Genomic DNA, 27308 nt, shown 5'->3' on the forward strand with positions numbered 1-27308 from the left:
GCAGGTGAGGGCTGTCCATTCCCCTGCTGGTGGTGGTGAGCCTTCGGGTGGGTCTCCTCCTACCCTGAGGGCTCCTGCGGTACAGCCCCCCCGGGATCGACCCTCTTCGGTCTCGGCCCCGAGGAAGCGACGGATGGATTCTACGTCCTCCTCGTCGGTGCCGGGGAGCTCCGGTGACATGCTTCGCAAGAAGTCGAAGAAGCATCGACACCGGTCTCCTCCCCATGTCGGCACCGAGAGCTCTGGGTCGCCGAGGGATTCGGCACCCAGCAGGCATCGGCACCGAGAGGACCGCTCACCCTCTGTTCAGGAGGTGTCGATGCGCTCCACTCTGGACAGCCTGGAACAGCCTCCTCGCCCGGAACAGGTTCTGACGTCGACGCCTGCATCGGCCTCTCAGCCTTTCTCTGCAGCCGCTCTAAACGAGAGCCTCCGGGCCGTTCTCCCAGAGATTCTGGGAGAGCTGTTGCGCCCTACCCCTCCGGTACCGGCGGTGCTTGCGCCTCCGGTACCGTCGAGCGTGGCGCCGGCTGGCCCATCGCCCAGGTTGAGGTCCCCGACGTCGGTACCGCGTGCGGTGCCGACCGCGGCCACCTCCCAGGAAGGCTCCCCGACTACGTCGGCGGAGGGAGCTTCGCCGATGCGGGCGAGGGAGTCTACCTCTCGACGCCCCCACCGTGGACGGGGTTCCACCGAGTCGAGCAGGGCGAGGTTGCAGACACAGGTTCGTGAACTTGTGTCTGACACCGAGGGTGAGGCCTCGTGGGAGGAAGAGGAGGACCCCAGATATTTCTCTGACGAGGAGTCTGAGGGTCTTCCTTCTGATCCCACTCCCTCTCCTGAGAGACAGCTTTCTCCTCCCGAGAGTCTGTCTTTTGCTTCCTTTGTCCGGGAGATGTCTACGGCCATCCCCTTCCCGGTGGTTGTGGAGGACGAGCCCAGGGCTGAAATGTTTGAGCTCCTGGACTATCCTTCTCCACCTAAGGAAGCGTCCACTGTTCCCTTGCACCATGTCCTGAAAAAGACATTGCTTGCGAACTGGACCAAGCCACTAAGTAATCCCCACATTCCCAAGAAGATTGAGTCCCAGTACCGGATCCATGGGGACCCAGAGCTGATGCGCACCCAGTTGCCTCATGACTCTGGAGTTGTGGATCTGGCCCTAAAGAAGGCTAAGAGTTCTAGGGAGCATGCTTCGGCGCCCCCGGGCAAAGACCCTAGAACCTTAGACTCCTTTGGGAGGAAGGCCTACCATTCTTCTATGCTCGTGGCCAAGATCCAGTCTTACCAGCTCTACACGAGCATACACATGCGGAACAATGTGTGGCAGTTGGCGGGCTTGGTTGATGCTCTTCCCCCTGAGCAAGCCAAGCCTTTTCAGGAGGTGGTCAGGCAGCTGAAGGCGTGCAGAAAATTCCTGGCCAGAGGAGTTTATGACACTTTTGATGTTGCGTCCAGGGCCGCTGCTCAAGGTGTGGTGATGCGCAGGCTCTCATGGCTGCGTGCCGCCGACCTGGAGAATAGACTCCAGCAGCGGATTGCGGACTCGCCTTGCCGTGCGGATAACATTTTTGGAGAAAAAGTCGAGCAGGTGGTAGTCTCTCTCCACCAGCGGGACACCGCATTCGACAAGTTCTCCCGCCGGCAGCCTTCAGCCTCTACCTCTACAGGTAGAAGATTTTTCGGGGGAAGGAAGACTGGTCCCTATGCTTCTGGTAAGCGTAGGTACAATCCTCCTTCCCGACAGCCTGCGGCCCAGGCTAAGCCCCAGCGCGCTCGCTCTCGTCAGCAGCGTGCGCCTCAGCAAGGCCCCGCGGCTCCCCAGCAAAAGCAAGGGGCGAGCTTTTGACTGGCTCCAGCAGAGCATAGCCGACATCCAAGTGTCAGTGCCGGGCGACCTGCCGGTCGGGGGGAGGTTGAAAGCTTTTCACCAAAGGTGGCCTCTCATAACCTCCGATCGGTGGGTTCTCCAAATAGTCCGGCAGGGATACACCCTCAATTTGGCATCAAAACCTCCAAATTGTCCACCGGGGGCTCAGTCTTACAGCTTCCAACACAAGCAGGTACTTGTAGAGGAACTCTCCGCCCTTCTCAGCGCCAATGCAGTCGAGCCCGTGCCATCCGGGCAAGAAGGGCTGGGATTCTATTCCAGGTACTTCCTTGTGGAAAAGAAAACAGGGGGGATGCGTCCCATCCTAGACCTAAGGGCCCTGAACAAATATCTCGTAAAAGAAAAGTTCAGGATGCTTTCCCTGGGCACCCTTCTCCCCATGATTCAGCAAAACGATTGGCTATGCTCTCTGGACTTGAAGGATGCCTACACACACATCCCGATACTGCCAGCTCACAGACAGTATCTGCGATTTCAGTTGGGCACACGCCACTTCCAGTACTGTGTGCTACCCTTTGGGCTCGCCTCTGCGCCCAGGGTGTTCACAAAGTGCCTAGCTGTGGTAGCAGCGGCACTTCGCAGGCTGGGGGTGCACGTGTTCCCATATCTCGACGATTGGCTGGTGAAGAACACATCCGAGGCAGGAGCCCTGCAGTCCATGCAGATGACTATTCGCCTCCTGGAGCTACTGGGGTTTGTGTTAAATTACCCAAAGTCCCATCTTCTCCCAGTGCAGAAACTCGAATTCATAGGAGCCCTGCTGGATTCTCGGACGGCTCGCGCCTATCTCCCAGAGGCGAGAGCCAACAACTTGTTGTCCCTCGTCTCGCGGGTGCGTGCGTCCCAGCAGATCACAGCTCGGCAGATGTTGAGATTGCTGGGCCACATGGCCTCCACAGTTCATGTGACTCCCATGGCCCGCCTTCGCATGAGATCTGCTCAATGGACCCTAGCCTCCCAGTGGTATCAGGCCGCTGGGGGTCTAGAGGACGTGATCCACCTGTCCATGAGTTTTCTCAAATCCCTGTATTGGTGGACGATTTGCTCCAATTTGACTCTGGGACGTCCCTTCCAAATTCCTCAGCCACAAAAAGTGCTGACCACGGATGCGTCTCTCCTGGGATGGGGTGCTCATGTCGATGGGCTTCACACCCAAGGAAGTTGGTCCCTCCAAGAACGCGATCTACAGATCAATCTTCTGGAGTTGCGAGCGATCTGGAACGCTCTGAAGGCTTTCAGAGATCGGCTGTCCCACCAAATTATCCAAATTCAGACAGACAACCAGGTTGCCATGTACTATGTCAACAAGCAGGGGGGCACCGGATCTCGCCCCCTGTGTCAGGAAGCCGTCAGCATGTGGCTCTGGGCTCGCCGTCAAGGCATGGTGCTCCAAGCCACATATCTGGCAGGCGTAAACAACAGTCTGGCCGACAGGCTGAGCAGGATTATGCAACCTCACGAGTGGTCGCTCAATTCCCGTGTAGTGCGGCAGATCTTCCAGGTGTGGGGCACCCCCTTGGTAGATCTCTTCGCATCTCGAGCCAACCACAAAGTCCCTCAGTTCTGTTCCAGGCTTCAGGCCTCCGGCAGACTAGCATCGGATGCCTTCCTCCTGGATTGGGGGGAGGGCCTGCTGTATGCTTATCCTCCCATCCCTCTGGTGGGGAAGACTTTGTTGAAACTCAAGCAAGACCGAGGCACCATGATTCTGATTGCTCCTTTTTGACCGCGTCAGATCTGGTTCCCCCTTCTTCTGGAGTTATCCTCCGAAGAACCGTGGAGATTGGAGTGTTTTCCGACCCTCATCACACAGGACGAGGGGGCGCTTCTGCATCACAACCTCCAGTCTCTGGCTCTCACGGCCTGGATGTTGAGGGGCGTAGACTTTGCCTCTTTGGGTCTGTCAGAGGGTGTCTCCCGCATCTTGCTTGCTTCCAGGAAAGACTCCACTAAGAGAAGTTACTTCTTCCATTGGAGGAGGTTTGCCGTCTGGTGTGACAGCAAGGCCCTAGATCCTCGCTCTTGTCCTACACAGACCCTGCTTGAATACCTTCTGCACTTGTCTGAGTCTGGTCTCAAGACCAACTCTGTAAGGGTTCACCTTAGTGCAATCAGTGCATACCATTACCGTGTGGAAGGTAAGCCGATCTCAGGACAGCCTTTAGTTGTTCGCTTCATGAGAGGTTTGCTTTTGTCAAAGCCCCCTGTCAAGCCTCCTACAGTGTCATGGGATCTCAATGTCGTTCTCACCCAGCTGATGAAACCTCCTTTTGAGCCACTGAATTCCTGCCATCTGAAGTACTTGACCTGGAAGGTCATTTTCTTGGTGGCAGTTACTTCAGCTCGTAGAGTCAGTGAGCTTCAGGCCCTGGTAGCCCAGGCCCCGTACACCAAATTTCATCATAACAGAGTAGTCCTCCGCACTCACCCTAAGTTCCTGCCAAAGGTTGTGTCGGAGTTCCATCTGAACCAGTCAATTGTCTTGCCAACATTTTTTCCCCGTCCTCATTCCTGCCCTGCTGAACGTCAGCTGCACACATTGGACTGCAAGAGAGCATTGGCCTTCTACCTGGAGCGGACACAGCCCACCAGACAGTCCGCCCAATTGTTTGTTTCTTTTGACCCCAATAGGAGGGGAGTGGCTGTAGGGAAACGCACCATATCCAATTGGCTAGCAGATTGCATTTCCTTCACTACGCCCAGGCGGGGCTGGCTCTTGAGGGTCATGTCACGGCTCATAATGTTAGAGCCATGGCTGCGTCGGTAGCCCACTTGAAGTCAGCCTCCATTGAAGAAATTTGCAAAGCTGCGACGTGGTCATCTGTCCACACATTCACATCTCATTACTGCCTGCAGCAGGACACCCGACGCGACAGTCGGTTCGGGCAGTCAGTTCTTCAGAACCTGTTGGGCTTTAGGATCCAACTCCACCCCCCGAGGGCCCTGTTTGTTTCTGTTCCAGGCTGCACTCTCAGTTAGTTGGTAAATTTTTTAGGTCAATCTCATTAATGTCCTCGCCGTTGCGAGGCCCAATTGACCATGGTTGTTGTTTTGAGTGAGCCTGGGGGCTAGGGATACCCCATCAGTGAGAACAAGCAGCCTGCTTGTCCTCGGAGAAAGCGAATGCTACATACCTGTAGAAGGTATTCTCCGAGGACAGCAGGCTGATTGTTCTCACAAACCCGCCCGCCTCCCCTTTGGAGTTGAGTCTTCCCTTGAAGTGTATTGTCTTGCTACATACTGGACTGGCCGGCTCGAGCCGGTTTCGGGCGGGAAGACGGCCGCGCATGCGCGCGCGAGGACTAGCAAAGGCCTTTGCTAGTAAACTTTCCGATGGAGGGGGCTGCCGAGGACGTCAACCCATCAGTGAGAACAATCAGCCTGCTGTCCTCGGAGAATACCTTCTACAGGTATGTAGCATTCGCTTTACAGCATAAACATTGGCAAGCTTGATATTTCTTATTCTCCTCGACTGAACTTACTTTCCATTTTTAACAGTGCATTATTGGCTTAGTTTTTGGTGGTGTTTTTTTTTTTTTACCTTAACCATGCTGGCCCTTGGCTTTAAGACCATTTATGGAAAATGGAAGCAGGCTGGAAGTCAGAGGCTTTAAAAATAGGAATATATAGGGGCTCATTTTCAAAGCACTTAGACTTACAGAGTTCCATAGGGTACTATCAGGCTCATTTTCAAAAGAGAAAAACGTCTAAAAAGTGGCATGTCTGCATTTGGACATTTTTCTCACAAAAACGTCCAAATCAGTATTTTCAAAACCTCTTTTTAGACGTTTTTCTATGAAGTCCATCAAAAGTACGTCCAAATCTCAAGGGGGTGTTTCAGGGATGTGTTCAGGGCAGGACTTGGGTGTTCCTAACACCTAGACGTTTTTCAGCCATAATGGAACAAAACCAAAACGTCCAGGACTAAAACTTAGATGTTTTGAGCTAGACCGGTTTTTATTACGAATAAGGCACAAAAGGGTGCCATAAATGACCAGATGACCACTGGAGGGAATCAGGAATGACCTCCCCTTATTCCCCCAGTGGTCACTAACCCCCTCCCCCCCCCCCCCCCCCCCCCCCCAAAATGTGATTGACAACATTACTTGTCAGTCTCTATGCCACCCTCAGATGTTATACTCAGGTCCATCAGAATAGCATGCAAGTCCCTGGAGTAGTCTAGTAGTGGGTGCAGTGCACTGCAGATAGGTGGACCCAGACTCCTACCTCTCCCTACCGGTTACAATTCTAGAGGAAACTGCGAGCCCTCCAAAACTCACCAGAAACCCACTGTACCCACATATAGGTACCCCCTTCACCCATAAGGGCTATGGTAATGGTGGAGGGTTTTGGGAGGTTCAGCAGAAAAAGTAAGGGCGCAATAATGAGATGTGTACCTGGGAACATTTTATGAATTCCACTGCAGTGCCCCTAGGGTGCCCTATTGCTGTGCTGGGATGTCAGGGGGACCAGTCTACTAAAAATGCTGGCTTCTCCTACACATCCCAATGGCTTGATTTTGTAGGTTTTGCACTTGGATGTTTTTTTTTTTTCCAAAATGGCAAAATAAAAACGTCGAAAATACAAAACGTATTTTCGGAAAAAAAAAAAGAGACGTTTTTCATTTTCAAAAATGAACTTCTTTCCTGTTCAGAATTTGGATGTTTTGTGTAAAACGTCCAAATTCAGATTTAGATGTCATATCGAAAATGCCCCTCCACGTAACTTTGTAAGTGCTTTGAAAATACGCTTGAAAATTAACTATACAAGGTCAACTTTCTGGTATGAAATAAATATAGGCCCTTAACAATAGAATTAGTTATTCTATAAATATTCTAAAGAATCATTTTTGGTGTGTTGAAGTAAGGAGTCCTGCTGAATCGGTTTATAGCACACAGACATTCAATTGTGAAGGCTTAGGACAGGGTGTCCCAGTGCTGTCTCGAAGGTACACTTAACTGGTCTGATTTTCAGGATGCATGAGATTTGTATAACATGGCAGACCCACTGCATGCAACTCTCTCTCATGCATACTCACTATATCAATTCAGAAACCCGACTGGCTCTATTATATGTCCCTCCAAGAGAGGGCTGGAAACCACTGGCCTATGAGGTTCCTTGTATTTAGAGGTCCCTACAAAGTAGGTCAGAAAAGGCTATATGTACATTTAGAGACCCCCTGGTATTGAGACCAGAGGTTTTCAAGCCAGTCCTCGGGGCACACCCAGCCAGTTGGGGATTTCAAGATATCCCTATTGAATTCAATGTGATATGCTGAGAACCCCAATTGGCTGGATGTGCCCCAAGGACTGGTTTATACATAAACTAGTAAAAAAGGCCCGTTTCTGTTTTCCTCGGAGTTTGTATGTTTGAGAGAGTGTGAATGTGCAAGTGTGTGTGTGTGTGACAGAGAGAGAGACAGTGAGACTAGGTGCGAGCGTGTGTGTGAGAATGAGAGTATGTGCCAGGGTCCCCCCTCTCTCCCAGTTCCAGGGTTGTCCCCCCCGGTATGTCTCCCATTTGCAGGGGTGTACCCCCCCTCCCTTCCTCCCAGTTGCAGGGTCCCCCCTCCTCCCTTTTTCCCAGTTGCAGGGTCCCTCCCTCCATCCCTTCCCTCCTTTTTTCCCAGTTGCAGGGTCTCCCCTCCCTTTTTCCCAGTTGCAGGGTCCCCCTCCCCCCTCCCTTTTTCCCAGTTGCAGGGTCCTCCCTCCCCCCCCTTCCACTTGCAGGGTCTGTGCGTCTCCCCCCTCCTTTTGTCCAGTGGAAAAAGCTGTAAAAACGGCAATGAGAAGCAGCTCCTAGGTTTCATTTTTTTTTTAGTGTATAGGAATGACGGCTACTTTGGGGAGTGGAATCAGAGATTAACCAATGGGCTTCCTTGCTTACCATAGACTTGCTTTGTTCACTTCCACTCCTGTCTATTGAAGGTTCTGCAGCATGTCACAGCAGCCAATCAGTGGCACTTCAGGAATGATGTCACTTTCATCTACTCCACTTTCCTGAGCAGCTCTGGCACAGTGTTGCCAGGTGGGCGGTTTTACCGCCCAATTGGGCGGTTTTCCGCAACCCGCCGCGGGAAATTTTTGCCCACGGCGGGTTGCGGTTTTTTGGGTTTCTGTGCGGTTTTTTGGGCGGCTTTTTGCCTTTTTCGGCCGCGGGGGGCGGGGGTTAGTGACGTTTTTTGGGCGGGGTTAGTGACGTTTGGGCGGGCCGATGTCGTGGGAGGCGGGGCCGATGACGTGGGAGGCGGGGCCGATGACGGGGAGGCGAGGCCGGTGACGTGGGAGGCGGGGCCGGTGACGGCGGGGGCGGGGCCGATGACGGCGGGGGCGGGGGTGATGACGCGGGGGTGGGGGTGGGGGTGTCAGGGGCGGGGTTTGTGTTTGGGCGGGTTTTGGGCTGGTTTTGGGCTGGATTGGGCTAGAAAAAAATTTTCCACCTGGCAACCCTGCTCTGGCAGGAAAGCACGGTTCCAGGCAGCCTCAGAACGTTGGAGGTGAGAATTATTATATAGGATAAAAGGATCTCAAACTCTGGGTCATTGAAAGGCCAAAAAACAGTTGTATTTTCAGGGTATCCCTAATGAATATGTAAAAGCAATTTGCATAAAGTGGAGGCAGAGATTATGCTACCCTATATCATGTATATCTGTAAAGGATAGTCTGAAAACCTGATTTGCTTATGGCCGTTAAGGCCTAAATTTAATAGCTGCGGTACACAGAGATCAGGCAATTCCCAAGAGCAGTAGAAAATCCAGCAACTCACTCTTCTAGTAGAGCTGTACCGAATTGCATATTTTACTATTTGGCTAATACGAATAATAGGCTTCGAGCTTTAACATAAATAATAAACTCTTGATCTGATTTCACATTTCTTCTTTTATTTCAGGGGTCATATATATATATATATATATATATATATATATATGCCCACGAGAGATGGGATAGGACTCCCAGTGTAGTTGGTGATTCAATTTTCAGGCATACAGATAGCTAGGTGGCTGGTGGGTAAGTTGCCTGCCTGGTATGAGGGTGGTGGACCTTGTGCTTCACCTAGATTGTTGGGGAGAAGCCGGCTGTCATGGTACATGTGCATACCAACACCAGAAGATACAGACTAGAAGACAAACTTAGGTTTTTAGGCAGCAAAATTGAAATCCACCATTTCCAAGGTATCATTCTCAGATCTGATCCCCCCCAGGGTTTCCACACAGGCACCTACTTAACTTTATAAAATATGTGACAATGAACATGTTTTGAATGTAGGCAAGATTACTTACACCTGCTCCAGAACTGGTATAAATGAAGGTGCACACTTTATGATCTCTTAATCTTATGTGTGCATGTGCTAACTCCATCCCTGTGCATGCCCACTGGCAAAGTATGCACCCATTATGTCATGGGTCACTTACGAGCATATGTGGACGCACATGTATGGGAATGACTTTATAAAGATTACTTCCTTAAGGTGTAGGACTCCAGAGATGGGGTGGATGAGGAAATGGTGCAATGAAGAGGGCTTTTGATTTGTTAGGAATAATGAGCCTATTCCTAAAACATTCCTCCACATTCACCAGTGTAACCCAGCTGCTAGTGATTTTCGAGTGCTCTGTTATTGGCTGATCTGGTTTTCTAAGTGGGTCTAATTTAATTTATACGGTGTGTATGTGTATGTGCGGTGTCCAGATCTAGATAAGCATTTCACTTGCTCCTTATACAGGTACTTTTGTGATGAATCATGTCAGACTTATTTGCTGCTCATCTATTCTGTATGATTCAAGGTCTGCCAGAAGGCAGGAGTTCTTATCTATCTTCAGAGAGGTTTGGTCAGACTTTAGTGAATGTCCCACCCTGGGTCCACTACAATATCCCATTACTTAGAATCTAGAAACAAGTTAAGGAAATAACCAGTGTTAGGTGTGTGTACATTTACTATCCCCTTCATATGGCTACTTTTAAAAGACATCCTAAAATAGAATACATGCTTTTCCCTAACACACTTTACAAAATAAGCATCACTTTTGTCCCATTATTCACAAGTGGAGAACTACACTAACAGCCTGACTGCAGAGCAGATCGACTTATGACACATGGCTATCTATTAAAATCCATTAAATCAAGACAAACATACCCATGACCTTGCACAAAAAAATGAAGGTAGGTGGCATTATCACACTCTGCCTAATCTCTTCTAAGTTAACCAGTTTAACCGCCAGATATCAGGCTTGTTCTCTGGTTGCCCCCAAAACAGTCCTAAGGTTCCTGTAGCAATACTGGCAGAGATACTTTACTGTGCAGGCCAGCCAGTTACTCTGTTGCAGGCTACCATGTAGAGTCTCTGCCTTCACCCAGTAGCTGATTCCTTTGGTGGGGCAGCACTCAGCCTCTGAGGGCAAGGAAGACCCTGTTATCGTTCATCCCAAACACCCACAAGGCGGTTCTATAAGTAGACGCCTCGTTTTAGGCCACCTATGCTACACAGCGAGAGCCTGTTCTATAACGGTATCTGGGCGCCAGATTCTGTACAGAATACTAGTGTGATCCAGAATCAATACCTCCTACATTAGGCACCCACAGTTACACAAAGCCATACCTGGCTACGTTGGGTGTGTAAGTGGTAGCCCAACATACTCCAACAATGTGAACACCCCCCTTGCATTAAGCTCTGTACAACTTCTGCGGGCCCTTACAGAATAGCACTTAGTCTAGTGGCTGACACTTACGTACATAATGTGCACAAGTGGTGTGTCACTGTAACCATCCTGTTATAGGACTGCTCTTCTAGTGGCTAGAAACTAGGTCAACAATTGAAGTGTTCTGAAAGGGTAAATAGCCAATGACTGTCACTGCAATGACAGGGCTAAGTGAGGCAGAAGGGGTTTAGAAATTGGGTAAAATCCCCAAGGAGGTGCACATGAAGGTTCATAGCATCACATCCCAGACTTGGCTCCTTCAGAGATAGAAGTTAAGTGTACTTATGTTTTGCCTCACATCCAGTTTGACATATCTGGGGCAAATTATACATTTCATGTCACACATACATCAATGATTTTTGCTGTCGTAGTATTCACATTTTAAACTAAAATGTAGGTAGTGGCATGTATTCCAAAACAGCTGTAAGATTAAATTCAGAATCGGAGCATGGTTTTAAATCTTTAACGTTGTTTGCTCTCTTGCTCTGGTCTGTAATGTGATTTCCAACTCCTCCAGCAAGCTGCTTGCATTTAGACCAAGCTCGTGTCTAACCTTCATGAAATCCAAATTTCTCAAGCTGATGCTCCCATGCCATACATAAATGAATAACACACACACAAGGACACTGCTGATGGAGCAAATATTGAACTGCACACTATGCATCTCAAAGCTTTTGGTGTCAACAGTGAAGTGGAAAAAAATATACTCACTGCTAGGAAGAGCATGCAGTACATGGAGAAAGAGGAATGGCCAGAGTAAAACGATAATCTGAAAAGAGAGAAAAAGGCAGTATTTTTAATTCCTAAAAAATATCAGGACAATTGTGTTCTCACATCTAAAAACAGCAGTAAGACGCATATCCCCATCAAAGTTGATCCACAATTTTACAGTAGTCAAAGCACTTTTCCCACAGAAACTCTTCCTCTAGTAATACAATCAAAACCTCTCGCTTCCTGAAATACAGCAATGGATTCCGTGGCATTACAAAATTATATACAAATGTTGTGGTATTTTTGCATAAATCTACATCATTTTGCATATTAAGTACATAATGAAGTGATTTTCCAACATTGCTTATGTGTCTGTAAAATAATTTCTTTTCGCTCTCTTTAGAGTTTTTCAGGTAGGGGTGTCAGGTTATCATATGGAGGAAGAGGGAGGATCCTGGGGCTGAGCAGAAGAGAGGAAAGGAGTGTGGCAAAAGGATTGTGAAAGAGGGAGGAAAGAGGGACAGGAAATAAAGACACTGGGACATGAACAGGTAAATAAGAGTGAGGTTCTATGATCATGGCAAGGAATCAAGAAGCAGGATTGGTGGGGGAGAGAGGGGCAGGGAAGATTTTTAAAAATCAGTTACACTTTGCAATGTGCCAGGGTCTTATATACGATTCTCTCCTACATCTAATATATAATTCTTAAATAGGTCCTCACTAACTGCAGGTCAGATACTCTGGACATTCTTTAGAAGACAAACGTTTGGAAAGAGTTCACATCAGCACAATCCTGCTGCACATTCATGGTGTTGTTTTCAGGGAGTGGGAAGCACCACTGAAAGTATTTTGGTGAATGGAAATTTCAACCATGCAAAAACATAGCTAGCCTGCACATTTTCCCTACACGTGCCACACCGGCGTATAATTTCTCTCCGGCTTCATCCTTGTTTATCATTTTTGCCTCCCTACCACTGCTATTAAAAGCATTAGTGCAACAGCTTCCCACAGCAAGGTGTTGACTTGTCACAGTGAACTTAGGGGCCCTTTTACTAAGCTGCGGTAAGCACGACCACAAGGCGCACTCACGCATCCGACAGTACTTTTTGCATGTGTGCGCACTAACCATGTGTTGAAAAGTAAAAATTATTTTTAGCACTTGGGGATGTATTTGGGGGTGGAGAGTGGGCACAGCTATGCCAATCAGCATGTGAGCATTGCTACATGCTAACTGATTAACGCAGGATTAGCGTATGAGCCCTTACTACCTACAAAATAGGTGTCTGTAAGTCTTCATGCGCTAATGGGAAAATTAGTGCATGGCTATTATTGCAGAAATGTCAAAATCAGCTATTTACTGGCTGCGCTAAAAGTGGCCTTAGCGTGCAGGAAAGACCCACACTGGAGAGAGTGCAGGCCACTTTTTAGCGTTGCTTAGAGATTAGATTCACTGTGAGCTAATAAGATTTGAGATCACAGAATTTCTCCTTTTTCCCAGCAATAATAGAAGTTTATTATCTGATACACTCATAGTACTTTAATGGGTGTGGATTCCCTCGGAAGTGCCAGTGCCTGAGATCATATAGTACAGACTAAACTCTCAAACTCCTGCTCAAGAAAATCTGGAGAAACAGCAAGAAAGTACTGTCAATCAACTTTCATTAAATATTTTTTTCAACTTATAACTGCAGAGCTGAAAATAATTCTGAAGTGTGAAATTACTTTTCAAAGTCCTTAAGTTCAAGTTAAACAAGGAAAGTTAAAGCCTAGAGATCTAAAGGACAACAGCTTCTGTAATTTATAATTTTCTGTACAGATGAGAGTCACGTGATGCGCTGTGAGTGAAAGGTGCATTGCAGCATCGCTCCGAGGCCTCTGCTCTACATATCGTTAATTGTGACCATATACCAGCCGCATCGGCGGGAGTTTTACCTGTGATACGCTGTGGGAACAGTGTATGGAACAATATCTGATCTCGATGCCGGCAGGGAGCTCCAAAAAGGCTGCGAAAGCAGAGAAAGAAAAGGCGACACCGACCATCGGCGAATCCAAGATGGCGGGCGGAGCGCCGAGCACGGATGAAGAATTCTCCGCAAAACAAATGAATCAGATCACAGCTGCGATGGGAGCGGCACTGGAACCCAAATTTGTTGAATTGAATGGGCGGTTTGAAAGGCTAGATGCCTTATTGCTGGATTCCAACAAGCGACTGACAGAGGCAGAGCGGAGAGTTTCAGACATGGAAGACACGTGTAACCGCGTGGCGCCAGAGCTCGACCAACTAAAAGAGACTGTGCGAGCACAAGACAAGATTGAAGATCTAGAGAACCGGGCACGAAGGAGTAACCTACGCATTGTAGGCCTGCCAGAAAAGCTGCCAGAAAAGAACTTAAGTTTCCTGCTGGAACAGTGGTTTAACACGGAATTTGCCTTGTCTGATAGTTATGGCCCCCTGTGCATTGAACGGGCCCACAGGCTGGGTCGGCTGAAACCTGAGAACCAAAAGCCACGTGTTGTCATCATTAAAATTCATAATTATTCCCACAAAGAGGAAATATTGCTTGGGTACCGCGCAAAGAGAGACACACTAAAATACGATGATGCGCAGATCCGGATCTTTCAGGATTACTCTGCGGGGGTGCAAGAGAGAAGACGTCGTTTTCACCCGCTCTGTACTTCCCTAGTAGAAAAGAAAATAAGATTTATGCTATTGTATCCTGCCACGCTGAAGGTGCTACATGAAGGAACGTGGTCTTCATTTGATTCGGTACAAGGGGCAACGGAGTTCCTGAACCGTAATGGAAAGGTGGTGGCCATGACAGATAAGTGAGGCAGAAGATCGTTACAGTGGATTTGCTGCTTTGTGCAGATGGTGGGGAACACACTGACTGCATTAAGTTTAATTGTTGAGTATTTGATACCGGCTGGAGAACAGAATGATGGACGGTGGAGTGGGGGCCTCAGCATTCAGTGACTACCTGTGAGATGGAAGAAGTTCCACTCAAGTTCAGGGTAACAGTAGGGGTAAGCGGGGGGGAGGGGGGTGGAAGGGAGGAAGGATGGGTGGGAGGGGGGAGGGGGGAATTTGGGGTGGGTAATAATGGTATCCTGATATTGAAGATGTGGGAGATGGACATGAGGGGTTGGGGGGAGGGGGGAGAATCGTGTGTGTATTATGCTTCTCAAGATGATGTTACATGTATCAATTGTGGTGGCAGCGTTGTTAAGCAGATGTGCTACACGTGGGATCCGGGGGGAGGCTGGGCCCCTGGATTCACAGCAGCAGGGAACCTTGGTTTGCGACATGCTTTGGGATGGGACCCCTAATTGCAGATTAGTAACTTGGAATGTGGGGGGAATCACCTCCCCGATCAAAAGAACGAAAATCTTGGCTCACTTGAGGCGCCTTAAGGCAGATATAGCATGTCTGCAGGAGACAAGATTGTCAGAGGAAGAACATGCAAAGCTGTGCAAATCCTGGGTGGGCCAGGTGCACTCGGTATCATCGGGAGGGAGAAGGAGCGGAGTGGCTATCCTGCTTCATAAGAGGCTGATGGTCACTTCCGAGGTACTTTTACAGGACCCCTTAGGCAGATATATACTGATAAAGATGTGCCTGCAAGGTAGAGAGGTATATTTACTAGCAATATACGCCCCCACGCCCTATGATAAGAACTTTTTCCCTGAGCTGCTAAGGGCTCTGGTGCCATATCAAGGTAAAAGCCTTATTCTTGCAGGTGATATGAACCTCTTAATAGATCCTGAGATTGACTGTACAGGCTCCCGTAGCGACGGGAACACAGGAAGAGCAGCACAGGGGGTGTTGGAGGAGTTTGCAGTCTCATTGGATTTGATAGACGCTTGGAGGGTACTACATCCTGGGGAGCAAGACTTCTCTCACAGGTCCCGGGCCCATGGATCCTGGTCCAGACTAGATTATATACTTGTATCATCAGTGCTCTTTCCCTGTGTGCTAGCATCCCATATAGAGGAAGTGGTGGTCGCGGACCATGCACCTGTTTGGGTAGAGCTGGAACCGCCGGGGAGCTTTAGTCCTGTCCCGACCTGGAGATTCCCAGGATACTTAACTAAGAACAAAGATTTTCAGGAATTTTTGAGGGGACGATGGGAGGAATATGTATCCCACAATGAGCAGCATCAAACTAACCCCCAATTGTTTTGGTGCGCTGCGAAGGCTGTACTGAGAGGGGAGATAATATCATATACAGCGGCTCGACGAAAGAAGACGGCCGCGAGCCTTGTAAATTTACAACGACAATTGAGAAAAGCCAAACTCTTAAGTCTTCACTCCCCGACCCAAGCTAATAGGGATGCATATGTAGCACTGCAAGTGTCTATTAATACTATACTGCATGAGCACACACAGCGTAGGTGGTTATTTCAAAAGTTCCGCTTCCATAGATTTGGGAACCGCACAGGCGGGCTATTAGCTCATCTAGTTAAGAGTAAACGGGGCACGCGGACTATCATGGCTTTGAAAGACAATACAGGAGTGGTGGTAAACCGACCAGAGCGTTTACTGCAGATATTGCAAGATCACTTCCAGGCAGTGTATAAAGGGGGAGACCGGGCAGATAGGGATTCAATGAATGACCTATTAAATCGGGCGGGCATGCCCAGATTGTCAGACCAAGCGGTAATGGAGTTGGACATACCGCTACAGATGAGAGAGCTACAGAAAGCAATTAAGAGATTACGGCCGTTAACAGCACCAGGTGAAGATGGCTTCTCGGGAGAGTTCTTTAAATTGATGCAGGCACCAATGGGGGAGCATTGCTTGATTATCTGCAGGCCATCATACAGGAGGGCATGATCCCGGGTAGAGAAAATACAGCCCTCATTTCACTCATATTAAAACCGGGTAGGCCGCCCGAAGATCCGACATCGTATAGGCCTATCTCTTTGATCAATGTGGATATCAAACTCCTTGCAAAGGTAATGGCCAATAGACTGGCTACCCGGATAGCAGAGTTGGTGGGTGTGGCACAGGTGGGCTTTATTCCGCGAAGACAATCAGTATTGCATGTCCGCAGAATCCTACTGGCTATGGCACAGAGCAAGTGTTCACAGACACCGTTACTAGTGGCAAGCTTAGATGCTGCTAGGGCTTTTGACCAGGTGGACTGGAGATATTTGTTTCATGTGTTGGAATGGGTGGGGCTCCCTGAGGGGTTTTTGAGAGCAGTCAAAGCGCTCTACTCAGGTATGATGGCGCAGATTGTAGCGAATGGGAGTAGGTCGGCACCATTTGAAGTACAACGCGGTACGAGGCAGGGCTGCCCATTGTCCCCGCTCTTGTTTGACCTTTCTCTAGAACCCTTGCTGCGGATACTTAACAAGACAAGCAAGATACAGGGCATTAATGTAGGGGGGGAGGAGCTTCGTGCGCTGGCGTATGCGGATGACATCATGCTTTTGCTCGCGGACCCCCAAGCCTCTCTAGAATACGTTTTACAGGTAGTGGAACAATATGGTGAGGTGTCAGGGTTTTCCCTTAATCTCCAAAAGTCATGTGCAATGGCACCGGATGATGACACGTTCCGTGAGTGGAGAGGTCAATTCCCACTGCGCCGGGAAGAGGTAGCACTAAAATACTTGGGGATCCTAATACCTAGAGATTTAGCACTCCTATATGAACAAAATATCAGAATACTCAAGGAGATGACGAAAAAACAGCTGCTGCTCTGGCAGGCCCTCCCTTTATCTTTGTGGGGAAGGATAGCGCTGTTTAACATGCTGATAGTGCCGAAATGGGTATACGTTTTTCAGCAGCTCCCGCTATTTCTAAAAAGAAAAGATGAGAATAAACTGGGGAAAATGTTGCAAACATATTTATGGAAGGGAAACGCCCAAGACTAAGGCTCTCAATGATCTGGACACCCAGGGAGTATGGGGGTATGGGAATGTTTGAACCTCCGATCGTTAACGGTAGCATGCTCTATGCGTCACATAAGTGATTGGTTTCGAGGATCCTCGGACTTCTCCCTGACGGCTATAGAGACCTCGGTTTTCCCGGAGATTCAATTTAGTCACTTGTTACATACTGGGGGTAAATTACCTCAGGCGGCGCTGAAACGCCATCCATTGCTGGGATCCCTGCGAGCGACTTGGAGGTGGCTTTGCCGTCGCCATCAGCTTTCCGCTAAAGTAACGCCCTATCCTTTCCAATCTGTAATAATCCGGATTTCCCACCAGGTCAGGGAAATAGTGTGTTTAAACAATGGGAAAAGAAGGGCATAATATATTTGGTGCACATCATAGATGAGGAAGGTAAGATACGGCCTTTTGCCACTTTGCAACAGCAATATGGGATCTCAAGGAGGCATTTCTTTGCGTATCTCCAATTAAGACATTATGTACAGACTTTATCCTGGACGGACTTGACGGAGGATGTGTCCGACATTCTCTCAGAGGCCTATACATTGGGTGCCCAGCTGTGTGTGCCATTAAGATTTCATCACCAGCAGTTGAAGGACACGACTGTAGAGTTGCAGTATGCATCCTTGGCAACAGACTGGTCCAAAGATTTAAATTGTGAGGTGACGGAGGAGATGTGCAAAGCATATTTAAAACAATTATATGCGCGGCGTTTGTCAGTACTACAGCGCGAAAAACTATATAGATTTTTGTTAAGACTGCACATCTCTCCCCTGCGGGCATTCAGGGCAAAAATTTCCAATTCCGGGGTCTGTCCAAAGTGTGGGGCGGTTATGGCCTCCTTAGGGCATATGTTCTGGCTCTGCCCGGAGGTGTGCAGCGTTCTGGGGAGCAGTGCTACAGATTATAGACTCATGGTGGGGATGTACTCTCACTTGTGACCCCTTGCTGCTATTTAATAGCTTTAAATTTACAACACAACCTCCGGCGGGGTTCAAGAGATTTGTACAATTAGCAATTTTTTGCGGCATTCATGCCATCTTGACAGCCTGGATGATGCCGCAGGGCCCTCACATCTGGAGATGGAGATTACAGTTAATTCACCAAATGAGAATAGATATGTGTGGGGTGCAAAACATGGATAGTGTCCCAGGCACCAGGTTTAGAGAAATGTGGGAACCAGTGTGGAGCGCCCTTGCCACCTAAAGGGAGAAGTTACATCCTAAACATCTAACCATCTTAACATTTAATCAGCACGCATGAAGGGAGGGTGGGTAGGGAGGGAGGGAGTTGGGTGGGAGGGGATAGAGGGGATGGGTTTCTGTGCTGTACCTATTAGTGTACTGTAAGAGAGGGGAAGACTGGGTCTGACATCAGGGGAATATACATCTGGTTTGATCATTGAGAAGGTCTCATCCCCACGCTAAGTGATTGGGGAAGTGGGCTGGAGGCTATAAGAATCAAAACCTCTGGTCCACGTGCGGAACACTAGTCATTGACTTATAAAGTGTAAATGGTTTTCTTGAAGTTTTTACTTGTTTAGTTGTTTGGTTGCCGGTACAGGGGAGAGGGGGGGGGGGGGGGGGAGGGAGGAAAGAGGGAATGCAAATTTGTGTAATCCTTAAGCACATGGCATCTTGAAGCAAATATGTGTTGATTTTGTGTTGTGATATCTACCTGCAATATATGTATTGGATTACTAATAAAAAGATTTAAACATAATTTTCTGTACAGTTTCGGCCTGCCAGAGAGTATCTAACCACAAAAGTGGACTGGGCTCTCCTGGATGAGCCACAGGTGACATGTTAGGGATGTTTCTACTGCAATACACGTGCACAGAACATATATGTCTTACCTGATACCATGAACCACTCTATAGATAGTAGTGTTTTTGCTCAGATATTATTTATTTTATTTTATTGCACTTGTATCCCACATTTTTCCCACCTATTGCGTGTTCTGGTGCTTTGGGGATTTTTCCAGTTTAGTTCATTTACTACCAAACAGGATCACAGGTCAACAATCACTTAAAAAAAAATTATCACTACCTCCTGACAGTTATACTGTTCCTGTGGCTGAGAAGTCCTGAAAGTTACTAAAACTCAAGAAGCAGACATGTCACAACAGACTCAAGGATAAGAAGAGTTTAAATCTTGCAACGTGGCTCCTCAGAGCATACAGCATTGAATACTCAACATATTTTTTTTTTTTGCTGACCCATAAGTATTTGCCTCAATGGGGCCTTTATTCATCTACTGGCCAACAAAGAGAAAATGTAGGAGTCTGACAATGTGTTGAAACAAAGGATGTCTAATATGCATGGTATATAAGGTAAAATTATGTATCATACCTGATAATTTTTCTTTCCATTAATCATAGCTGATCAATCCATAGACTGGTGGGTTGTGTCCATCTACCAGCAGGTGGAGATAGAGAGCAAACTTTTGCCTCCCTATATGTGGTCATATGCTGCCGGAAACTCCTCAGTATGTCGATATCAAAGCTCCATCCGCAGGACTCAGCACTTAGAGAATTACACCCACGAAGGGACACTCTGCCCAGCTCACCACCGCCGAATACGGGGGAGGGGAATTAACCCAGCTCATCCCCACACAAGTGGGGGAGGGGATCCGTCCAGCTCATCCCCGCGGAGCGGGGGAGGGACACCACACCCGCCGATGCGGGGGGATCTGGCTTATCCTGCAACCGCAACCGTCGGGAGGAGCTGACTGACCCTAACACCGCCGAAGCGGGAGGGGTACAAAGCTGCCCTACAACCGCACGAAGCGGGAGGGAGTGCCGGCAGAATTTTAAGTCTCAATCCAGCCCCGTAAAACGGAGGGAGAGGAATGCAGCAGCTCACTGTAACACAAACTCGTCTCAACTCTTGAAGAATCCAAGTGAAAAACTTGAACACGAAGTCTTTCTGAAGTAACTGAAGACTAAACTTGAATCTGAAATGCAACCAGAATAAAAACAGTACAGATATCTGGGATGGGGCTATGGATTGATCAGCTATGATTAATGGAAAGAAAATTATCAGGTATGATACATAATTTTACCTTCCATATCATCATGCTGATCAATCCATAGACTGGTGGGATGTACCGAAGCAGTACTCACCCAGGGCGGGACATTGAAATCCCTGAACTCAACACTGAATCTCCAAACCGGGCCTCCGCCCATGCCGCCACAGTCAAGCGGTAATGCTTGGAGAATGTATGGGCGATGCCCAAGTTGCCGCTTGCATATCTCTTCCAAGGAGACGGACCCGGCCTCTGCCATCGAGGCCGCCTGAGCTCTAGTGGAGTGAGCCTTCAGCTGTCTAGGCGGCACCTTCCCCGCGGCCACATAAGCCGCTGCAATGGCTTCCTTGACCCATCTTGCCACTGTAGGCTTAGCAGCCTGCAGACCCTTACGAGGACCTGCAAACAGGACAAACAGATGATCCGATTTACGGGAATCATTGGTCACTTCCAAGTATCTGATGATGACTCGTCTCACATCCAGATATTACGAGCAGAGTACTCCTCTGGGTAGTCCTCCCTACGAAAGGAAGGGAGGACAGAGCTGCTGATTCACATGGAAGCGAGAAACAATCTTGGGCAGGAAGGAAGGCACTGTGCGAATAGACACTCCTGCCTCATGTGAACTGCAGAAAAGGCTCTCGACATGAGAGTGCCTGGAGCTCGGAAACTCTTCTGGCTGAAGTGATAGCCACCAAAAGACTGCTTTCAACGTCAGGTCTTTCAGAGATGCCCTCAACAAGGGTTCAAAAGGCAGCTTCTGTAATGCTCTTAGCACCAGGTTGAAATTCCACGCAGGCACCACTGAGTGCAGCGAAGGGCGCAGGTGCTTAACTCCCTTGAGAAAACGCACCACATCTGGCTGCGAAGCCAGGAAAGCACCCTTCAGGCGGCCCCTGAAGCAAGCCAGGGCCGCTACCTGGACTTTAAGGGAACTGAGCGACAGGCCTTTCTCCAGACCTTCTTGCAGGAATGCCAACACTGAAGAAATTGGAGCAGTGAATGGAGAAAATGAGCCTGCTTCACCACGCTGCAAAGGTACGCCAAACCCTGGCGTAAGCAGTAAAAGTAGAGCGCTTCCTCGCTCTCAGCATAGTGGCGATGACCTTGTCTGAGAAGTCCTTCTTCCTCAGACGCTGCCGCTCAATAGCCAGGCCGTAAGACCAAAAGGGGAGGGATCCTCCATCACCACGGGACCCTTATGCAACAGGCCCTGCTCCACTGGCAGCCGCAGAGGATGGTCCACTGAGAGCCTGATCAAGACCGCATACCAGGGACGTCTGGGCCAGTCTGGACCCACCGGATTATCCGGCCTGGATGCTTTGCCACCTGGTCTAGCACCCTGCCCAACATGGGCCAAGGCGGGAACACATAGAGAAGCTCTTGTGCCGTCCACTGTTGGAGAAGAGCATCTACTCCCAGGGAGCGAGGGTCCCGTCCTCTGCTGAAAAAGCGCGGCACTTGGCAATTGGCCGATGACGCCATCAGGTCTAGGCTCGGCTGGTCCCAGCGCTTCGTGATGCCCAAGAACGCCTGAGCAAATAGCTGCCACTCTCCGGGCTCCGAGGTTATGGCGACTGAGAAAGTCCGCCTTGACATTCATGACTCGGCAAAGAGATGCCGCTGACAGCTGTGCCAGGTTCACTTCCGCCCACTGGCATAGATTCATGGCCTCCTTGGCTAGAGGGGCGCTCTTGGTACCTCCCTGGCGGTTGACATAGGCCACAGCCGTGGCATTGTCCGACAGGACCCGTACTGGCTTCAACGCCAGTACCGGGATGAACTCCAACAGCACCAACCGAATGGCTCTGAGTTCCAGGAGGTTGATAGACCACTTTGCCTCTGCAGGAGACCAGAGCCCCTGCGCTGTCCTTCCCAAGCAGTGGGCTCCCCAGCCCATCAAAGAGGCGTCTGTCGTGACGACAATCCACTCCGGGGTCACCAGAGGCATTCCCGCAGACAACTTGTCTGTCTGCGTCCACCAGCTCAGCGCCTTGCGCACTGCTGGGTCCAAGGGAAGGCGCACAGCATAATCCTCCGACATCGGAGTCCAGCGCAGCAGCAGAGATTGTTGTAGTGGTCTCATATGAGCCCTGGCCCAGGGCACTACATCCATCGTGGCGTCATAGAGCCCAACAGCTGCACATAGTTCCCAAGCCCGAATAGGAGAGGCTACTAGGAACTAGTCCACCTGAGCCTGAAGCTTGACAATCCGATTGTCTGGCAGGAACACTCTGCCCACTTGGGTGTCGAATCGAACTCCCAGATACTCCAGGGACTGAGTCGGGCGCAGCTGGCTTTTCTCCCAGTTGATGATCCACCTCAGGGAGCTCAAAAGAGCAACCACCCGGTTCACAGCTTTGCCGCACTCTGCATAAGAGGGGGCTTGGATCAACCAGTCGTCCAGATAAGGATGGACTTGAACTCCTTCCTTCCTCAGGGAAGGCCGCGATGACCACCATTACTTTGGAGAAGGTCCGCGGAGGCAGTAGCAAACCCGAACGGGAGGGCTTGAACTGGAGGGTGTCGGCCCAGTACTGCAAAACGCAGAAAGCGTTGATGAGGAGGCCAGATGGGAATATGCAAGTACGCTTCCTTGATGTCAAGGATGCCAGGAACTCTCCTGCCTTCACTGCCGCTATAACAGAGCGGAGGGTCTCCATGCGAAAGTGCCGAACTTTCAAGGCCCAATGGACCCCTTGAGGTCGAGGATAGGCCGTACAGAACCTCCTTTCTTTGGAATCACAAAGAAAAATGGAGTAACGTCCCTTGCCAAGCTGATTTTCTGCACCGGAATGACCGCCCCCAGGCGGATCAGATTGTCCAAGGTCTGCTGCACTGCCACAGCTTTGACCGGAGGACTTTCAGGGAGAGAGTACAAACCCGTCTTTTAAGGGTCGGCAGAACTCTAGCTTGTAGCCGTCTCTGATGACTTCCAGCACCGAAGTGTCTGAAGTTATTGTGGTCCACTCTCCAATAAACGAGGACAGCCGTCCTCCAATCTGCACTGGGGCGTGGACCAAGGCCCGTCATTGGGTACGAGACCCTGGGGGAGGACCGGAGGGAGCACCTCCGGGGACGGCGGTCTCTGCGAAAGGAATGCCTGCTTGGGGGAGAAGTTCCTCTTGAAGGAAGAGGGGGCAGGGGAGCCCGACCTGCCCGGCGGTACCGACGGGCTTCTGAACCGTCCTCTGGAGGGTACCAGGGCGAGTACTAGCCCGAAGCCCTGACCTCTGGTAACTTCTTGCCCTTAGTCGTGCCGAGATCGGTCACGATCTTGTCCAGCTCGACCCCAAAGAGCAGCTTGCCTTTAAAAGGCAATCTAGCCAGGCGGGATTTAGAGGCGTGGTCAGCAGACCAATGCTTCAGCCAAAGCCACCGCCGCGCAGAGATTGTCTGAGCCATGCCTTTAGCTGAGGCTCTCAAGACATCATACAGCAAGTCTGCAAATAGGCTAAGCCCGATTCCAGGGCCGGCCAATCAGCCCTCAAGGAATGATCCGAGGGGGAAGCCCCGCTGCACCATAGTCAGGCACGCCCTGGCCACATAGGAGCCGCAAACTGAGGCCTGCAAACTTAAAGCAGCCGCCTCAAAGGACGACCTTAAGGCCGCCTCCAATCTTCTGTCTTGGGCGTCCTTTAGGGCCGTGCCACCTTCCACTGGCAACGCCGTTTTCTTAGTCACCGCAGTGATTAAAGAATCCACGGTAGGCCACAGAAAGGCCTCACGTTCACTAGCAGGCAAAGGATAGAGGCGGGACATAGCCCTAGCCACTTTAAGGCTCGCTTCCGGGACATCCCCATTGAGCCGAAATTAAGGTGTGCATGGCATCATGCACGTGGAAGGTTCTAGGGCGGGCGTTTCGTCCCCAGCATAATGGCAGAGCCAACAGGGGCTGAGGGAGAGACGTCTCCGGAGAGGAAATCTTCAAAATGCCCATGGCCTGCACTAACAGGTTGGGCAAATCCTCTGAGCTAAAGAGCCGCGCTGCAGAGGGGTCATCCGCTCCATCCGAGCGGGGATCCGTCTCCTCCAAGGAATCCGCAAAGGACCGTTGGGAGAACTCAGATACGCTGCCCTCATCTACATCGGAGGAGACAAAGTCCTCCAAGGCCTGGGAATCAACCCGAGGGCGTTTACCTCTGGGAACCTCAACCTCTTTACCAGACGAGGGAGCAGGGGCAGCGTTTTGCATAAGGAAGGCCTGATGCAGCAGCAAAACAAACTCGGGGGAGAAACCCCCCAGACTGTGCACTTCCGCAGCCTGGGCAACAGCCCTAGACGCACCCTCAACCGGCGCTCGCAAGAGCGGAGGAGAGACATGCTGCGCATCCAAAATGGCGTCCAGCGCGACACTCCGCGAAGGAGCCGCGCGGGAAAAGCGGCGCTTAACTTTAGCCGCTTGGTGCCGTCGCCCAAATTAAGGGCGTTCATGGCATTAATGTCTCCAACCTCAAGGGCGGCCCAAGAAGAAGCCGTCCGAGCCGCGTGGCCGGCCAAGATGGCGGAGGCGAGGAGCGGGGGATGGGCGTTTATGGCGGGAAAAACTGCCACGCCGGATGAGGACCGGGACATTCATCGGTCACGAAACCTGTCACCCAACAAGGGCGAATCAGGCTTTAAGACCCCCGCATCCCCTCTAGAAGCGCTCAAGCGATCCGGGGAGCGGACTCTTTACGCCCTCGCCCTCCGACGCCATAAGCCACGTGGAGATAAATCGGGGAATCCCCTGCCCGCTATAAAAGGTAAAAATTACCTGCTTTTCCGCTCCGAGCTGTAACAACCTGGTGTCCCAGTGAGTAGCTGCAATGAACGTTTAAATAAACGTCGAAATAAACAGCCTTTAGGACGCCTCAAAAAAATTTTTTTTTTTTTTTTTTTTTTTTTTAACGGAGCCAGCGGGAGGGGGGAGAAAGGAGGGACCTGGCACCCACCAGGTTTGCACTAGCTCAAAAGAGCCCTCAACCCCCGGCACTCAACAAAACCTAAAATTAGGCTTGGAGGCTAGCCAGAGCTGCTGCTGTGTGTGAACCACCACCTGCTGAGATAGAGAACATACTGGGGAGTTTCCGGCAGCACATGACCACATATAGGGAGGCAAAAGTTTGCTCTCTATCTCCACCTGCTGGTAGATGGACACAACCCACCAGTCTATGGATTGATCAGCATGGATGATATGGAAAAGGAGATCACGTGCAGACAAGAGGTTCTCATCCTCCAGACTGTGATGAAAAAAAAATGAATATCCTTAGAATCAACATTTCACACTAAATAAAGGAATATCATTTTCAAAGTGCTCTACTGTGGATATGATATGAAATAAGTAGTAAATCCTCTCTTCAGTAACAGTTTGTGGGTATAACAGGGCAGATATTAGAACTACCCAATGTTACACAGACTAGACATGTAATTCCAACTGCACATTGGATCTCTCCAGTTGCATAAGAGGGGCCTGCATTGAAATCAGCAGCTGCTCAGGTGCAGACAAACCTATTCTGTAATAGACTAGGAGATAGGTCTAGTTCTTTAAGTGAAGCGGGGACTAGCAGTCTGTCTTGCTAATTCTTTCTATATCTATTTTTGCTGAGAGGAAACTGTATCTTTGTTACTATTTTACATGCCGTTTAAGAATTTGAGTTCTGTTTTGGGCCTCACAACCATAATGAACTGTTTCTGGTGTGGCTATGTCTAGTTGTTTGTACACACACTCCCAGCCTACCACAGTGGGTTACCACAATCCAGGAAGTTTCCTTCTCAAAGAACACGTTCCCCTGCTAAGCCTCACAGAACAGTCTGCATTTACTAAGCAGCTAACTAATATGCTCTGGCAAGGTTTTACAGACCAGCTGGGAACATGCAACATCTTCTACAAATATGATATCACTTTCCTCCTTTAAGGAACAGGTCTTCCACTCCAAAAAAAAAAAAAAAAACCTCAGAAATTTTAATTTCCTCCTTAAGGACAAACAGATAGGAAAAATAATCCAAACTATAGGTCTATAAATACTGAGTGGAGTGGAACAAGTAGAAGTTAATCACTTGTTTACTCTTTCCAAAAATACTAGGACTAGGGAGCACACAATGAAGCTACAAAGTAGTAAATTTAAAACAAACAGGAGAAAACATTTCTTCACTCAATGTGTAATTAAACTCTCGAATTCACTGCCAGAGAATGTGGTAAAAGCAGTTAGCTTAGCAAGGTTTTAAAAAGGTTTGGATACTATCCTAAAAGTCCATAAGCCATTATTAAGATGGACTTGGGAAAATCCACTGCTTATTTCTAGGATAAGCAGCTAAAATCTGTTTCACTGTTCTGGAATCTTGCCAGGTACTTGTGACCTGGATTAGCTACTGTTGGTAACAGGATATTGGGCTTAATGGACCTTCAGTCTGTCCCACTATAACAGCGCTTATGTTCTAGGTATACAAAGCCAGGTTTCCTGTTAGGGGCTACCACTCGGGGTAAAAAAGAATTGGAGTCATTGCAAGCAACACATTCAAATCCTCAGCTCAGTGTGCAGCAAGTGGTCAGAAAAAAGCAACAAGAATGTTAAGCATTACTTGTAAAGGAATAGAGAGGAAACGGAGAATATCTTAACGCCTCTTTATAAGCTTATAGGTTCAACCCCACTTGAGTTATGTCCCTTCAGCTTGGAGAAGATATGACAGAGTGGATGTGTTATATATGCATGCATTTATTGTACCTTACCTAGGATACTATTTGTAGTAGGTAGATTATAAATTAAATAGAACATACTGGAGGTTTTTACAATCCCGACCAGTGTGGACATAAGGGTAAGAACTATCCATAGCTGATACCTTTTCACTTAACTAACTAAACACATCTGTTTCAAGCTTTTGAGAGTTATCCTCTCTTTATCAAGTCAGTACAGGAAACAATGTAGTAACACCAGTTAATCATCTAGGTCAGTGCTTCTCAAATTTTCCCAGCTGCATCCCCATTTTAGCAGCTCCAAAATTTATGCAACCCCAGCTCTATTTTTCCTCCGATGCCTCTGCTCCAGGCCAAATTACAGTACTGGCTGATGACACTACTGCAGCCCCACCTCCCATCGGGCCCTTGAAGGCT

At 49.2% G+C, this 27308-nt stretch overlaps 1 protein-coding gene across 2 annotated transcripts in view; it reads right to left on the bottom strand.

The window, feature by feature from the left end:
• The window catches only part of PLPP1 (phospholipid phosphatase 1), a 208083-nt gene that overhangs the window by 29346 nt on the left and 151429 nt on the right, over positions 1 to 27308 (bottom strand). For both annotated transcript variants that reach the window (XM_030193128.1, XM_030193129.1), the window contains exon 4: positions 11295 to 11352. In XM_030193128.1, coding sequence (XP_030048988.1) covers positions 11295 to 11352 — 58 coding nt within the window. The remainder of the gene's footprint in view (positions 1 to 11294; positions 11353 to 27308) is intronic.

The sequence above is a fragment of the Microcaecilia unicolor genome, chromosome 2 (genome assembly GCF_901765095.1).
Source record: "Microcaecilia unicolor chromosome 2, aMicUni1.1, whole genome shotgun sequence".
Lineage (NCBI taxonomy): Eukaryota > Metazoa > Chordata > Amphibia > Gymnophiona > Siphonopidae > Microcaecilia > Microcaecilia unicolor.